We start from the raw sequence: 16,825 nt of genomic DNA on the forward strand, positions 1-16,825 counted from the left end.
AATTCATGTTTCATGATATGTTTGGGATAGGCGCAGCTTATTAAAAAATAATTTTGAATGATAATTTATTACTTAAAAATTATGATCATTATTATAAATTATTTTAATCAGATCATAATAAGAAAATACAGATTTTAAACCATGGCATTTTGAAAACACAACCAACTTTAAATTTATTAAATGGTGCTACCCGACACCGCCTCTTAAATTAAACCAAACTCACTATTAACTATAAATTCCGCTTGTTAATCGTATCAGACCTCTGCTTATCCTAACTTTTAACTCTCCTTTCCGGAACTCCAAGAGAGAGGAGCAGAGGTTGGGGGCAATGGATTCTTTGATATCGGAAGCTCTTGTCGTCCATCAACTCGGCCCTGTATCTCCATCCCTTCATCCGGCGACCAGCCTTGTTTTTTCTGTGCGCTCTGTCAGGCCGCTTTCTGTACCGCTGCTCCGTCGGCGGTTCAAGGGCATAACTCCGGCGAATCCTGGAAAAATATCCGCCTCGGCAAGAAACGGAGTTTTGGTTTCGAATTCAGAGCAGGTACTACGTTTCTCGTATTCCCCAGGAGTAAGTCTTGGAACCTGGGGCGCAAAGTAATAAATCTCACTTTTTTTTAGCTGGGTAAGACATATTGAGAAGTACAATTTTCAATATTAGTGTACCCGTGTAGGGGCATTTTCTGTGCTGGAGCACAACTAGGTTGGGAATATGAGTTATCAATATTCAAAATGGAGGAGGAAGAGGTGAATGGGATCAAAATTCATTCAGATTAAGGCTCCATGTTAGTGCCATTTTTTTTTATTATTTTGATTGATGACAATGTTGGGAAGAGAATTTTAGAAGTTGATGGTGGAGCATAGACATTAACTATTTCATTTACATAAATTAGTTCAGGAATCCATTAGGTCTCCGGGAATAGGAGTTTAACCTTTATCGTAAATAGAAAGAAGGGGAATACCTGCTCGAAATTGGAATGGTGGTGAATTATGTAATAATATAAGTAGAGTCTCTGTGAGTTGAACTCTTGATGAAATTTCAGTAAGTTAGTTTGCCTGGTGGTTGTAATTGATTTATTGCTAATTTCTTTAGTTTTTAGGTTTACAAATAAAAAAAAAATCTGAATCTTCTGGTTATCTTTTTTTTTTTTTTAATTTACACATGCATCGTTGCAAATTTTAGTTGTGCACAAGTGATCTACTTACCAACTTAATGTTATTCATTTGTTGAATTTCTTTCATGGTTTTATTAGCAAATGAACTTATTTTCAGACCTATGAAGCATGGCTGCTTCAATGTGATGCCATTTCTGATTCGAGTATTCATATATGAACTTCAAAATGTATGGTAAATGTATTCTGCTTTTATATTGTAAACACATCTTTTCATGACTCGACAATAAAACAAATTGTAATGAGCCTGCTGATGATGATTTCATATACTCAAGCTAATCTCAAGTAGGAGTCTGGTTAACTTGAGAGAATGTTCCTGGACATAGTGAAATTACATGTGGTGTAACCAAACATTAGCATCATTAACATAGACAACAGCTTCACTAACAATTGTTACCCTTTTTCCTTATTGTAGGACATGATCTATGTTCGTATTGATTATCTTTGTTTTTACATTGAATTTTTGGTAATTTTATTTAAAGTGATTAATCTAATGTCCTACAGTCAAATAATGGTGTCTATTCTGTTGCCGATTTTATGACCAAGAAGGAAGATCTAGTTGTTGTCAAGCCTTCTACTTCAGTTGATGAAGGTTTGTTAGTTTTGTATAATTTTTATCCTTTTGATTTTAGCTAGTTGTGCTAGTTTCTTACTGTTTTAACCAAAATTTGATGTTAACAGCACTTGAAAAACTAGCGAGGCATAGGATCACTGGGTTCCCTGTGATTGATGATGATTGGAAATTGGTATGTTTACCCTAAAATTCTTAAACATGGAGTTACTATTCATATATTTTGTTCCTTTTCCTTTATTGGCTGACTATTGTAATCATTTTTTATACATATTCATTTCTTCACCATCTTAATTATGGTTGATGCGAATTCCCGTTTGTCTTGTTAATTTTCTTGTTTATCATTGTGAATTAGGATGTTTTATGTGACTAATTCTAAATTGTTTGAACAAGTATGGTAAATATGGGCATCTGCTAATCTTGCATATTATTATTATTATTATTACTATTATTATTATTTTGAATTTCTTGTTTATGCTTTTTTTCTCAATTGTTTCTAGGTGAACTAGAGATGTGGGTTTAACTGCATGGGCAGAGGAGTGATTTTTTCTAGTTCTTCCCATTCTCAGTAGACTGTCCTGTGTTTGAATTGTGCATAACTGCATATCCAAACCTGCTATTTTCTTCCTTTTCCCCTTTTTGGAATATAGCTCTTTGACTACATATTCTTCTTTCATTTAATGGATTATCGTATTTCTCGTGTGTGGTAATCCTTTCCAACAATTGCCAAGTATGACTTATCTGGCTACAGTAGAGCCATCTTTTCACTAATTTTTTATTTTGGAAGAGAAGCATCATTTGTGTTTAGTTTACTATAAAAATATGCACACTTGACATCTCATTCGTGTTTCAACTGGCAATTTTACAGCCTATTGAATATTTTCTCTGTGTTCTGAGCTCATAAAATGATATGACAATTACATGGAAATGGATATTCATTAAAACCGTAGCACACAGGCATGATTTGGACATTTGCATATGTATATTTATATATATCACTTTGTTCATCGTTATGGTAGACTTCTATAGTCAAATGTGACAAATAATTACAATTTTCTCATGGTTATTGAGCTTTTATATTAAACATGGCAAATTTTAGCTTTCATTTATGGAAAATTTTTTTGTCCAGACTCCGGACTTATCTCTACATGCGGACTCCTAGTAATATACCACCATGTGTGTTATATCGGGTCCACCTAAAAAATATTAAATTGGAACTACGGACTCCACAATAACCCCCAAATAATCTCGAAATAACACCAAAATAACATCCGTTGTTCCATTTATTAACCCCGAAATAACCTTCCCGAATTAACACCGTGGAGGTTATTTCGGGATTATTTCTGGGTTATTTCAAGGTTATTGAAGAGAAATTCATATATTTCACTTCATAACTTAGAAATAACCCAGAAATAATCCCAAAATAATCTTTGTCATGTTATTTCAGGGTTATTGAAGTGGAACCACAAAGGTTATTTCGAGATTATTTATGGGTTATTGAAGTGGAATGTATATGTTTCTCTTCAATAACCCCAAAATAACTTGAAAATAACCCCAAAATAACATCTGCGGTTCTACTTCAATAACCCCAAAATAAGCTCCGCGATATAGCACATGTGACGACATATTATTGGAGTCCGCACGTAGAGCTACGTTAGGAGTCCAGACATAAAATTTTTCCTTCATTTAGAGTATAATAGTTTGTAAAATATGTGTTCATTATTTGTTTATGATGTGCCAAGATGTCTCCAAATGGAGGCGTTTTTTTTCATCAGTGGCCAACTATTTGACTTATTATTTGAGCTGATGAAATTCCTCTTGAAATAGTCATTCTTTTTAGGTGAGTACCATTTTCAAGTTCAAGTGCCATCTTGAATATTTTTCTTAGTACAATTTTGCATGCATTTTTTGTTGTTGAATTTTAAAAAAATTATTGCATTTTGACTCATGATTTAGAGATATCTCATTGTTGATTACGATAATTTTAAGTTTTCTTTTTTGGGTTTTTAATTTATTGTTGTATAGGAAGTGATGAAAGTAGATCCATTATCGTTCATATTTTAATATTAAAACGTCTTCAGCATTAAACTTGGAAATATCTGTTTTCTTTGGCTATTTTTGAATGAGTAGATCCGTTATGTTACTACAATTGGGAGGGTCACAGATGTTCATTTGCATACTATCACTTGTAGAGGCCATTTGGTTGTAGGCTTTATCATAAATCCTACCAGCCAGTCACATTGAATGATAAATCCACAGTAACTTTAAATCTCATTTATTTTTTTTCCCATTGTAAATCCTCGCATAACTAAAACCACGAGTCGAAGTGATTTAGAGAAAAATAGCATATGAAGTGGAGAGAAAGATTGGTTACTATTGCTACTTTGCCTGGACGATCCTAAGATTATCTCTTTGGTTCTCTTTCTTCTAGGGATTTAACTAGATGTAGAAGGGGAAGATAATAAGGGGACAAGAAGGGTCTCAGTTGCCAATATCCCATTACGCCTTTATTAACTAGCCTTACTCTTGATTTATCACCATTTTTAATTTTTTAATGTCAAGAGGGGTTGACTAAAGGAGAAGAAGAGGTGTTGGATTTTTAGGCTTGCATAGGTAAAATTTTAATTTTAAATTTTTGAATAAATACTGATTAGTATTAATGAATTAGCAAACATTAATTTAATTAAATAATATTGTTTATAATTTAATTTGATTTTCTTATGTTTAATTAGATTTATGAATTCTTACTTAATGATTAATTAAAATTTTATATATGCTTTTATAATTTGATTAATGAAATCAGAATTGATAAAAAATTAAATCACTATTTAATATTAGTGAATTTAAAAATCTAACTTAAATAAATTAATATTATTTTTTTTAAATTGACTAAATAGAATTTCTTATTTAATTTTCTTAATAAATTATTAATGAATTATGAATTGAGATTTTATTTTTTACTTATTAATTAATAGTAAATTTTTTATTAATGAGTATTTAGTTTAAATAAATTATGTTTAATGATTTATTAGCTTAGTAACTTATTAATTCAGGATTAATATAATTAAAATTATAAAAAATTAAATTTAGTTAAACTAATCTTGATAATTGCATCATCAACACTTGATATTAAACTTATATTTAAACTAAAATGTATATATATATGGAGGCTATTGTATGAGCCCTGACCATCCCTCATGCTCCTAAGAATTCAAGTACCACACCCTACACTCGGTGGTAATCGAACCCCAGACCAGAGGGGACTTACAACTGACAAGTAGATGCTTGACCAACTGATCTGAGTAAGCGTCGCATTTAAACTAAAATATAGAAGTATTGAAATACTTTGCCAAATAGCTTCACATGATTTAGCCGAATTTAATATCTGTCATGCCAATCAGTTTATGGGATTTAAAAATCAATATGATTTACTAAATTTACTAATATGGATTTACATGATTGATTAAATCTTACTTGAGTTAAATTCTGTAAGTTGCCAAACAGCCCAGTTGTTTTGCGTGCTTGATATAATTTAATTGTCCATGGGTACTTGAAACATTATTAAACCTCCAGACTGTGAAATGAATGGGCATCTGTATTTTTACTCATGTAAGTTTAGTATTGCTTACACTTGCGGGTTCAACTTGATTTATGATTTATTTGAAGAACAATATTTAGTTATTTTCTTATATAATTCTATTCATCGTTTGAGATTAAGTCTGATGTGCTTTATTATGGTGGCTTTGAACCTTGGACTTGGTATTCTCAAACAGTACTTTATTTGATTCAGATAAAATGTTTTATGTATTTTAACTTTAGAATGTGATTCATAAAATGATTTATGTCTTTTAACTTTAGAATGTGACTCTGATGATGGAGAATATTATGTCCACACATATACTGATCCACCCATCTAACATTGCTTGTACACCAATGAAAGTATCCAACTACTAAAGAAACCATATTGCACACTCATACACTATACACAGTTTTTTCAGAACACGTGGGAACATTGAAAATGTTTAGTAGCAATTATTCATGGTAATTTTTAATTTTTATTTATTAATTGCAAATGCCAAATATGATTTGGTCGCCAATATATGACATGACGTATTTGCATATCCTAGCAGTTTGCATGTAATTATTTGCATTGACATGGAGAAGACCCTGAGCTGTATAAAAAGTGGTCCTAGAGACATTGAAATCCTATTTCTATTTTTTGATGCATCAGCTAAATATATTATTTTGCATCATCTATGGAATTTTAGTTTCATTTTTGGTAGGGTTATGGCGATTGCGAATATTAGCACAATTGTAACTATATTTAGCATTTCTCTTTAGGTTTTACTTTTCTTAAGATAAAGGTTGAAGTCTTGCTACTACATGTATGAATTTTGTATTTGGTTCAAGTTTTATAACTTGTCTGCCTTTGCCTTGATCACGTTTTCGAGATTTTGTTTTACATTTTTAGTTTTATGACAAAAAATTGAATCATTTATAGAAAATTTTATTTTCATTTTACTTTCTGCAGATTGGAGTCGTTTCAGATTATGATTTGTTGGCATTGGATTCCATTTCAGGTTCTTTTTAAACTTTTTTTTATAATGATTAATCTACCTGCTTATTTTTGTTATTCTTCGTTTTAAGTTATATAGATTTGCTAATTAGTAAAATTCTTATGAACCTATTAGAACATATATGGTATAAGTTATCCTTGTTATTCATCATCATCTAAAGGAAACCTCTGTTTGAATGTGGATTATTATGATAAATGTCTACCCTTATATCATTCCTTATTTGATAATTCATGTAAATCTCAAATTCTATTTTTGAAAATGCAATCTATGTGCATTATGATTAATAGCTTGAAAGTTGAAATTTTTATTTCATTTTCTTTCTTTTTTTTGTTATTTTTCTTTTTGAATTAATTGTTTTAATTGTATTACGGGTTTGTATGGACTTGTCTAGGATATCGCCTTAGATTTGTACGATGTCCTTTATTCCATGCGGCCTTTTGATGTTTCTTGGATTTCATGTCTGCTTGAGTTTGTGACTTTTGCGGTTTTTGGTTCTGTTGATGACTTCTTTACTTTCTGGTGCTGGAGTTATGCTGCAACTTCCTTGTTTTTTGGTGTAGTTGGTCTACTATAACTTTGATTATTTGACGTTAGTTGTTTTTCAGTAAGCTTATATTACTTTTTATTGTGATATTTGCATCTTTACTTATGGCAGTATTGGGGTCAACAACCTTTCTATATGTTCTTTATGTGTGCTTGTTGCTCTTCATTTCCCTATTGGGTTGTGCTTTCCCTATCAAGTCTGTGATCGTTCTGGAGGGTTCTTTGGTTTTGATCTAACCCCAAAATATGATACTCAATAGAATGCAATTGAGAAAAAAGGTTCATGTAGCCGACCCCACTTAGTGGGATAAAGACATGTTGTTCTTCTTCTTGTTTTTTTTCTTAGTTTTGATTGTATAAGATTCCAAAGGGAACTTTGTGATTATGAATAAGTGTTTGAAGCATGATAAAGCTTAATCAATTTAGCTCATGATTAAATTTCTTGTTGGATGTGCTACTTCTAGTATGGGTAATTAGTTCTTTGATAAAGTGAGAGACTTGAAGATTTTTGGCGAGCAACTATTTCCTTATTCATGATACTTGGTGTTTTTCTTTTCCCTATTGCGTTTTGGTTTCTCTGTTAAGTCTGTGATCGTTCTGGAGGGATCTTTTGTTTTGTTCTAAACCCAAAATGTTCTCTTTTTTTTGTTCTGATTGTATAGGATTTCTAAGGAACCTTTGTTTTTATGAATAAGTGGGTGTTTGAAGCATGATAAAGCTGAATCAATGTAGCCATGAATAAAATTATTGTTGCATGTGCTACTTATACTAGTTTTGGTTGTTAATTCTTTGATAAGGTGAGGGACTTGAAGATTTTTTTGAGCAACTATTTCCTTGTTCATGATGCTTGATTTTAGTGAATATTTTTCTGACTATTAATTTTCTTACTCTACATTTTGTCAATGGTTTGATGGTGCAGTAATTTGATGCAATTTGATTTCGGAAAAAAATGCCAAATTTTTAAAGCATTGTGTAGCTATTTTGATACTGAAGTTCTCTATATTTCTTCTAGAAGATCATTGATATTTCATTTGAGTTGATTTCTAGATGTTTCTAGTAAGAAGTATGTAGATCTTGATTAAAAACCCTAAGATATTATATATTAGATTTGATATTATTTCATAAGGTTAGATATGATAGCATAAGGGTGCATCATAATGTCAACTAATAGTTGGCTTAATATCAAAGGTTAGTTAGCTTCGTAACAAAGGGATTTGATTTGAAATTTGTAAAAATAGTTAATTGAGTTGCTATATAAACCATATTATATTAAGTTATTAGTTAAAGAAAGAAATGAAGTTCTAAAAACTGCTCATTCCCATCCTATTGAACAAGATTTTTTAGTGCTATAGATGAAAAATTAGTCTTAATGTTTATGTAAGTATTATACTTTATAATATTCATAAGTATTATGTAGTATGCGTTGTGTAGGAATTTTTTATATTAAAATCTTACTGCAACATGAACCTATCTACCCACATTATTCTTTCTCTCACAATTTTTTTTTTAAACCAATTCGATACATATGGCTTGCTTAAAAATCCCAGGCCATTTGTTAAAAGTTTTTTTAAAATAGTCATTAATCTTCTTAATAATGTCACTTGACCAACTAAATGGTTGAGGTTGTATCAGTGAACTCTAATTTGTTTTACGTCCAATTGGTAGGAGTGGCTATGTTTTGTCAACATTTAACTCACAAGTGGGGTTGAATTATTAAATTTAGTTTATGGGTTGCCATAAGGATGTTGTTTTAACTATTGCAAAAATCAACTAAAAAAAATACTTGCAGAACAATAAGACAAATTAAACAATGACCTGGCATATTGGAAATTGATGAACTAAGCCCTCACTTTGGATAATGAATCTAGCCTGAATAAAAAACCCATTCACAGCACTGTTAGGAGCCAAAACTCACTATGAAAGAACAACCTAGATAGATGTTATAGCAAGCAATCATAGATGACAACTTATGATATTAATGAAGACATAACTTGGAAAGTGAAATTGGATGTTTTTTCTTCAATTGGAGAATATTATTGAAGCTTTCTTTTACTTAATAGTCATATATATATATATCACACATACATCCATATATATATATATATATATTTATACACACACACACACACACACACACTTCATATATAGATATATATATATACATCCATATACAGATCCACATACATACATACATACATACATACATACACGTACGTACGTACGTACGTACGATACATACATACATACACGGTATCTTAATGTTTCTCTACTAGTGTCATTGAGAGACGACTTTATCATAGTCAGTGATGCACATACAATCAATCTATGAAAATCATATCATTCATAATTTCATAACTCAACTTGTAATACTATAATACATTAAATATTTCATAACATAAGATTATAAGTATTCACATTGAAATGACAATAAAATTTAATAATAAAAAAATCCATTGCTTTAATCAAACATAAATAACAACCCATAAATGAGAATTAGAAGAGATACCAAAATGATATCATAATTTAAAAATAGGAGTGCTCACCTTAATGCCGATTAATTTGTTTCTTGACGTCGAGTATTCTAAAAAAGTTGAAAGCCTAAAGTAAACATGACATAAAATTTAATTAATTTATTATTTTAATAAACTATTAACTTTTTATTATTTAAGTATTAAATTTACTTTATGTAATGTAGCTTAAATTTTTTATTCAACACACACACACACACACACACACACACACACACACACACACACAACACACACATACACACACACATATATATATATATATTTGAAACCAGGATATAACTAAAATTGAAATATATTAAAACAGGAAAAACTTACAGAGCACCAAGCTTGGTTTTTCCTGTTTTAATATATTTCAATTTTAGTTATATCCTGGTTTAGAAATGGTATTAGAGTCATGACTAAATCTTTTATGGAACTCTTTTTCTATAAATAATTTTAATATGGTAACCTAACTCTGTCAGGATAGGTTTATCCTGCATAGTAAAGTCGGGTGTTGCTTTGCAACTCAATATCCTTGACTGACATGCAAGATTATACTGAGTTCGACCTTCTAGTCTGATCATATTATTGCTTTAAGCTAAACTTAATCCAGTAGCCATCATCGCATGTGGGTGTTTTTATGTCCGGGATGGACGTTTTGTTGCCTAGTTCTTGTTGACTCGACTCGTTTGGACTAAACCCTTAGTGGAGCACTATTATTTTCATCTAGTTGTTGTTAGATTACCCTATTAAACTTATTTAATGAAAAAAAGTTCTAAATGTTTATCGGATGCCTTCCATGAGTACTTTTTCAAGGTACAATATTACCATAATGTCTAAAAATTTACAAAGATCTCAATCTAGAAATAATAATATTAAAAATGCAGAATTGCTAGAATATCCTGCAATTGAAGAAAACTTAACTAAATGACTATTCCTAAGATGGAAAAGTCTCTAATCTATAAAATTGGAACCTTTGTTGAAGGAAAATCATCAATTAAAACTGTTGAACATTCTTTAACAATAGAAGAAAGTGAGAAAATAATTTCTCTATTAAATCAAGAAGATTTAAATAATTACTTAGAAAATTATAAATATAATTACTTAGAAAATTATAAATATTTACTTAGAAAATTATAAATATATCCACAGACTTGATTCAAGTAACATTTAAACCACTGACACTAAGAGGGCTAAACACTTCAATTTTAGTCTTCTTAAGAAATGCAAGATGTCTAAATTGAGCACAATCATTAATGAGAGTTATGAAAACTAGTTAATGTCATGGGTCAGTTTTCTTTAACACTTTCCCAAATCTAAGTCTATTACAAACATACATAAATCTTTTCGAAACAACTAAAATACAAATAAAACTACATGGGTATGAATTTTTACCTGGATTTGAAAGAATCGCTATAATTTACATAATTCATTTTAAGGTAATGAACACTTTATGTCCAAATATTAAAAATAACATGAAACCAAGAGATATATCTACAATCTTAGAAACAAATTTGTTAGCTTCAAATATAACTACAAATAAGATTATAAATGGGATGAAGTAAGCTTCTCCTAGTCATGGTAGTTACAAACTGCTATAAATTCTCATCCTGTAATTAATCAGGATGTTGAACAAGTAAGTCAAGATACTAATAGTGATGTAGTAATAAGATTTAATACGAGAAGATCTTCACTTTTCTTCGAATATATTATCCCTCATAAAAAATATCTCAAAATGATTCTGATAAAAATATATCAATCAACCATAGGATAGATAAAATAAATCTATCAAGTAATAATTTATTACACCCAAATAGGGTAGAAAACTTATCTTTGCAATCGTAAGCTAATTTTAATTTTAATGACTAATTTAAAAAAATGCTAAAAAATAGATAAGACACTTTAATCACTGATTATCTACAACCTAAATACGAATCATTCAGAAATTGGTATTGTAATTTTATTGCTGAAGATGACCGAAGAAAAATTTCTGAAATTTATTTTGAAAAAAATGAAAATAGATTATATGAAAGAAAATATTTTCTTTCATTTCTAACGTAGTTCAGTAATCAAATGACTAAAAAAATAGAATATTAATTATGCATGTTAACTAGAAAATGAAAAATTAATTCTGGATAAATAGTAGAATCTATTTATCCTATAACTGTTCTCACAATACTAGATTTAGACAATAGGAACTAAAATTTTGAATTAAATGCTTTTGGAAAAACTCTAGAAACAAATGTCACTAAAGAGTTTATTGATATAATTAAACAATTAAATTTTACAAATACTAATTTATCTTTAATTTCAAATCATGTAATGAAATTAGAAAATAAAATTGACCAACTTGTTTTCTCTTTAAAAACTCAAAATGAAAAGAAAGTAAGTTCGTCAATTATTTCTTCAACTCTTGCTATACAACCACCTCCCAATCCTAGTTTTCATCTTAGTCCGACGGCTGAGGATTTTGAAGAATTAATAAAAAACATAAAATATATTAAAATAACAACCTTAAATAAAGATGATCAATTAACCGATCAATTAGAAAATTATGATAATGATAAAATAATAATTGAACACATTGAAGAACAATTCCATTAAAATAATTCAGAATTAGAATTATTTAAAATTCATAAACTAAAAGGCAATAAAAACAAGGCAGACAAGTAGATACTATTATCTTCGACTTACTCATATAAATGTTTTATATGAAGAATATAATAATAAATATCAAAATAATTATAATCTATCTAATATTTATGAATGAGATATTGACGATATGATTGATCGTCAAATACAAATCGTATTACAAAGAAAGATGATTTATGTCTCTGCCGCTCGGAGTCATAATAATCGAGCCCGTCAAATAGTAACTCGGTTAATATGTGGGATTTACTGACATTCTTAAAGGATGGTAGGATAATTAATTAACTCAAGAACAAAGAGAAGAATTTTTTAGTCCTAGAATAATACGAAATCCTAATCAAGAAAGTACTAATGTTTATAAATTAATTATCAATATCTTACAACATTTTATTGACATAGTATTCGATAATGATGAGCAAATTCGTTCTCTTTTACAAAAATTAAGATGTCCAGCTTTAACATATTTTCGTTGGCATAAAGACATCTTTTTAATTAGAGTCATGTCTCTACTAAATGCAAATAACATGCACTGGTAACAAAAATTTATTGAAGATTTACCTATTCTTTTTGACGATAAGGTAAAATGATAATTACAAGATACTACAATCAAACACATTCCGCATGAAAATCTGACATATAGACAACTAATTAATGCGCGTGTATAAGAATACTTAGCCTTATGTATGGATCTCAAATTGTGTTATCAGATTAAAAAAGAAATGTTAACAGAAAGAAAATAATTAGACACTTTTGTAAATAATTTGCTTATGATATTTATAAATTTCCAAAAGGAAAAGAAAAATTTTTTCACAAAAAGAAGAAATATCATAAGTAATACTGAAAAATATTATTCAGAAAAAAGACCGAAGATTTCTCATAAAAAAAGATAGAGAAATCAAATGCTACAAATGTGACAAAACTGATCCCTATGAGAATAAATGCATTGTTGTAAAGAAAATAAATGAGCTTAATTTTAATGAGAATATTAAGTAATAAAATCATATAAAATTCCTCTCCTGAATTTTCAGAGACTTCTAACAATTCAAAAGGAATTGATGATAATTTCTCTTATTCATCAGAATTTGATAAAGATAATTGAACATCAAATTATGAGTGCAAACATAATAATGAAAATTATTACAAATCTATAGTCGAAATGAATGACTTATTTACTTTCTTATTTACTTTATCTTCTTCAATTTTACTTTATCTTCTTCAATGAAAGAAGAAATACTTAAAATTGTATCCCAAATTGTGGATGAAAAAACTCGAAATAAATTATTAAAAATAATTATTGAGTCTAAAAGAGAATCCTCCGCTTCGGATAAAATTCCTTTTTCAGGATATTCTATGAAAGAAGCTTTAAATAAATCTTTAATTTTAAATACTGAAAATAGACCTACTACAATTAATGATTTAAAAAATGAAGTTAATATTCTAAAATTTGTAAAAAAAATAATTTTAGAAAGAATCAAGAAAAGTTAAATATTAGATTATTAAAACTAAAATTAAAAAAATATTATACAAACTGAAATATTAGTAGAAATAGAAAATAATCAAGAAAAAAACTTTTTTTAATTCTTTAATGAAAGTTATTATTCTTAAATGATTTATAACAATTACTTTAAACATAATTCGAGAATATATTTTATCCACTCTAATTGCTCTGATTGAAAGTAGAGCAGATATGAGTTGTATTTAAGAAGGAATGATACCTTCTAAATATTTTGAAAAAACCACGCAGCAGTTAACTTCTGCTTCGGAAAATAAAATGAAAATTAAATATAAAATTTCATCTGCTAATATATGCAAAAATGATATTTGCATTAATACTCATTTTTTATTAGTTAAAAATTTAACACAACATATTCTTTTAGTAATTTCATTCCTATATAAAATTATATCAATTAATAAAATCGATAATATTGACATTTATTTTAAATATGTTTGAAAACATAATTATTTTTGAGTTTATTACTAACCTTACTGAAATTTTTTAAATAAAATAAATAAATTTAAGTTAAAACAAAATCAAATTAATTTTTTACGAGAAATTACTTTGTTAACTATAAAAGAAAAATTAAAAAGTAATTCTATAAAAGAAAAAGTTTCCACTCTACATAATAAAATGATAAAAGAAATTTATGATGAAAATTCAGCTGCTTTTTTGGAACAGAAAAAATGTTGTATTTCTTTACCATACATCGGTAATTTGGATGAAAAAAATATTAAAACTAAGGCACGATTGTGTCGAATGAATAAAAAATATTTAAAAATATGTAAAGAGGAAATTAATGAACTCCTTAATAAAAAATTAATTAGAAAATCTAGCTCTTTCTGGAGCTGTACTTCGTTCTATGTTATGATTAATGAAGAAAAATAGAGAAATAAAGCAATGTTAGTAAGTAATTTTAAACCTTCAAACGAATTTTTAAAATAAATTCGGTATCCCATACCGAATAAAAGAAATTTACGTAATTATCTAAGTAAAGAGAATTTTTTTTTTAAATTCGAGCTAAAATTTGGATATTGGCAGATTCAAATAATTGAGTTTGATAGATATAAAATGGTTTTTATTGTTCCGTTTGGTCATTATGAATGAAATGTTGTGTCGTTTGAATTAAAAAATGCTCCTTCAGAATTTCAAAAAATAAGAAAGAATTGTTTTCGGACGTTAAATACATTACAAAATTTCAAGATAATTTATTAAATTAAAAATTTTTATTACGAATTGATTGCAGTTCAATTAAATATACTGCAAAAGAATGTAAAAAATCTCGTCTCAAAACAAATCTTTGTCAATTGATAAACATAATTATCTTGCTTTGAATTTGATATGAATATATTCTAGGAAATTTTAATTCTCTACCTGATTTTCTCACCCTTAAATTTTTATAGGAAGAAAAACAAAGAAGGGTGGATCACCTCTTATCAAACGGTTAGAATGACACTTCAATGAGGTACTTTCATCTATAGAGGGGGAAGAGGTAGGGGTCAACCTAATGTAGCTCCACAGAAATTTATAAATTTACAACAATATTTATATGGAAGCTCAATGACTTTCACATTAGGAACCAAATCTCCTCAATCTTCTGATCAACAAATCGAAGAAGTCACAAAATTTGTGCAAAAATCAACAAAATAAAAAATTCTAAAAATCAATCTAGATGATTATGAAATCCATAGAAAATTCAAGAAAGATATTTCGACTTGCCTACGCGCAAGATAGCCTTGATCGCAAATCATGCGAGACTCCTCATTTCATTACAATGTGTTGAAATTCAACACAATTATAATGAACCAAATAATTCTATCACATATAACAATGCGACAATAAATTGTATCTTTCACCACAAGGATTGGGGTTTAACTTCTTTTCAGACTAAATAGGTTGAATTTATTCATCCTGTAAGTAATCAGAAAAAATTATTTCTTTTTAATTACTGATATATGTCCAAGCAATGAATCGGGTTTTTTTGCTTATTAATCCAAGACAAACATTCATGACTTTTTGTGTTAATGTCTGAAATTTTAAATAAAAAAATATCAAATAGGTTTTTACAATGGTGGGACAAATTTTACGTCACAAATGAATTCATTCTGAAAATCATTACTAATCTTTATTCAGTATGAGTTCACTCCTCTTTGCAGCTCGACAAAATAAATAATGAAGTTTGAGCCGATGGAATGTGTGAATTATTATTCTTCTGTTAGACACAAATTCCATGAATTTTCGCCTGAAATATATGTTATCAGTAGAATAATATCAACACCAAATGTTTATGACACACCTTTTCTATGAAATAGTGGTCACAAATTATTATCGGTGACAAGATAATTCAAATCAATAAAGTCATGAAAATATTTGGGAATAGAGACCTTGAAAATTTTCCCTAAAAGAAATTCATGATCAAGTTAAGAGGAAATATACTCGGGAATCTCCATCCAGATCAAATCAAGAATACGGGAGCTCTATTAGAAATAGATGAAAGAATTGTTCGAATTAAAAGAAGACATGCAAGTCTCGAATCAGTGCTCAGACGACGAAGAAAATTAGGAGTGGATGGTGACCTACCTCGGGTCGAATTAATGACAGAAAAATAAAAACTACTTAAAGTGAACTCCCACTGAGGTCACTTCAGAAGAAATTATGGGTAAGAATTCTAGTTGTTGAAATAGTACCGGTTTGTGGAATAGTGACTGCAATAATTTCGATTTGTGTAATAGTATTTTCTGCTTTATGTCATATCCAACGGGTGATTATCCTCGACCAACCCACTTCCTCTGCAAGCTTCCATTTGTAGTCCCCGCTATCTTCACTGTTGCAGCCACCTGGAAACAACCCTCTTGGTTGTTTTCCTTATAGTTTTTTTCCGTCCCTCATCAGCCAATTGCCTGTCATCCTGGTTGCCTGCCTGCTCTATCATCCCAATACCTTCCTCCATCGTCTCCTAAGCCTCTGCCTCGTGGACGCTTCCCAATAAGCCCCCAGCCTTGTTGTCCACTGTTGTTTCAGCCACCAGAACCGCATCCTAGTACCTTCCTCCATTGTCTCCTAAGCCTCTAACTCGTGGACCCTTCCCCTGTGCTGCTATTCCTACTCCAGTCGTCGAAGCCATTCCCTGTGCCGTCTTACTTCTGTCTTAGGTGTTAAAACCACTTCCCCATAGCCTAGTTGTTGTTCCTCCCACCCAAAACCGCCCCTAGCCGTTGTTTCTTCACTGCCTAGTCCACCTACTCCCTTGTTGCCGCTTCTCCAACCCCCCCTCTCGCCTCCGCTGCCACCTCCACCTCCACCACCAT

The 16,825-nt window shown here is 29.5% G+C and overlaps 1 protein-coding gene across 2 annotated transcripts in view; it reads left to right on the plus strand.

The window, feature by feature from the left end:
* The first annotated feature begins 251 nt into the window (after nt 1-251).
* Nucleotides 252-16,825, plus strand: part of LOC110031800 (CBS domain-containing protein CBSX1, chloroplastic-like) — a 51,129-nt gene continuing 34,555 nt past the window's right edge. For both annotated transcript variants that reach the window (XR_002294770.1, XM_020735197.1), the window contains exons 1-4: nt 252-544; nt 1,677-1,764; nt 1,854-1,918; nt 6,275-6,323. Coding sequence is in view for 1 of the 2 variants with exons in the window: in XM_020735197.1 (XP_020590856.1) it covers nt 329-544; nt 1,677-1,764; nt 1,854-1,918; nt 6,275-6,323 (418 nt within the window). In the remaining variant the exon portion in view is untranslated. The remainder of the gene's footprint in view (nt 545-1,676; nt 1,765-1,853; nt 1,919-6,274; nt 6,324-16,825) is intronic.

This window comes from Phalaenopsis equestris, unplaced genomic scaffold (genome assembly GCF_001263595.1).
Source record: "Phalaenopsis equestris unplaced genomic scaffold, ASM126359v1 Scaffold000841, whole genome shotgun sequence".
Lineage (NCBI taxonomy): Eukaryota > Viridiplantae > Streptophyta > Magnoliopsida > Asparagales > Orchidaceae > Phalaenopsis > Phalaenopsis equestris.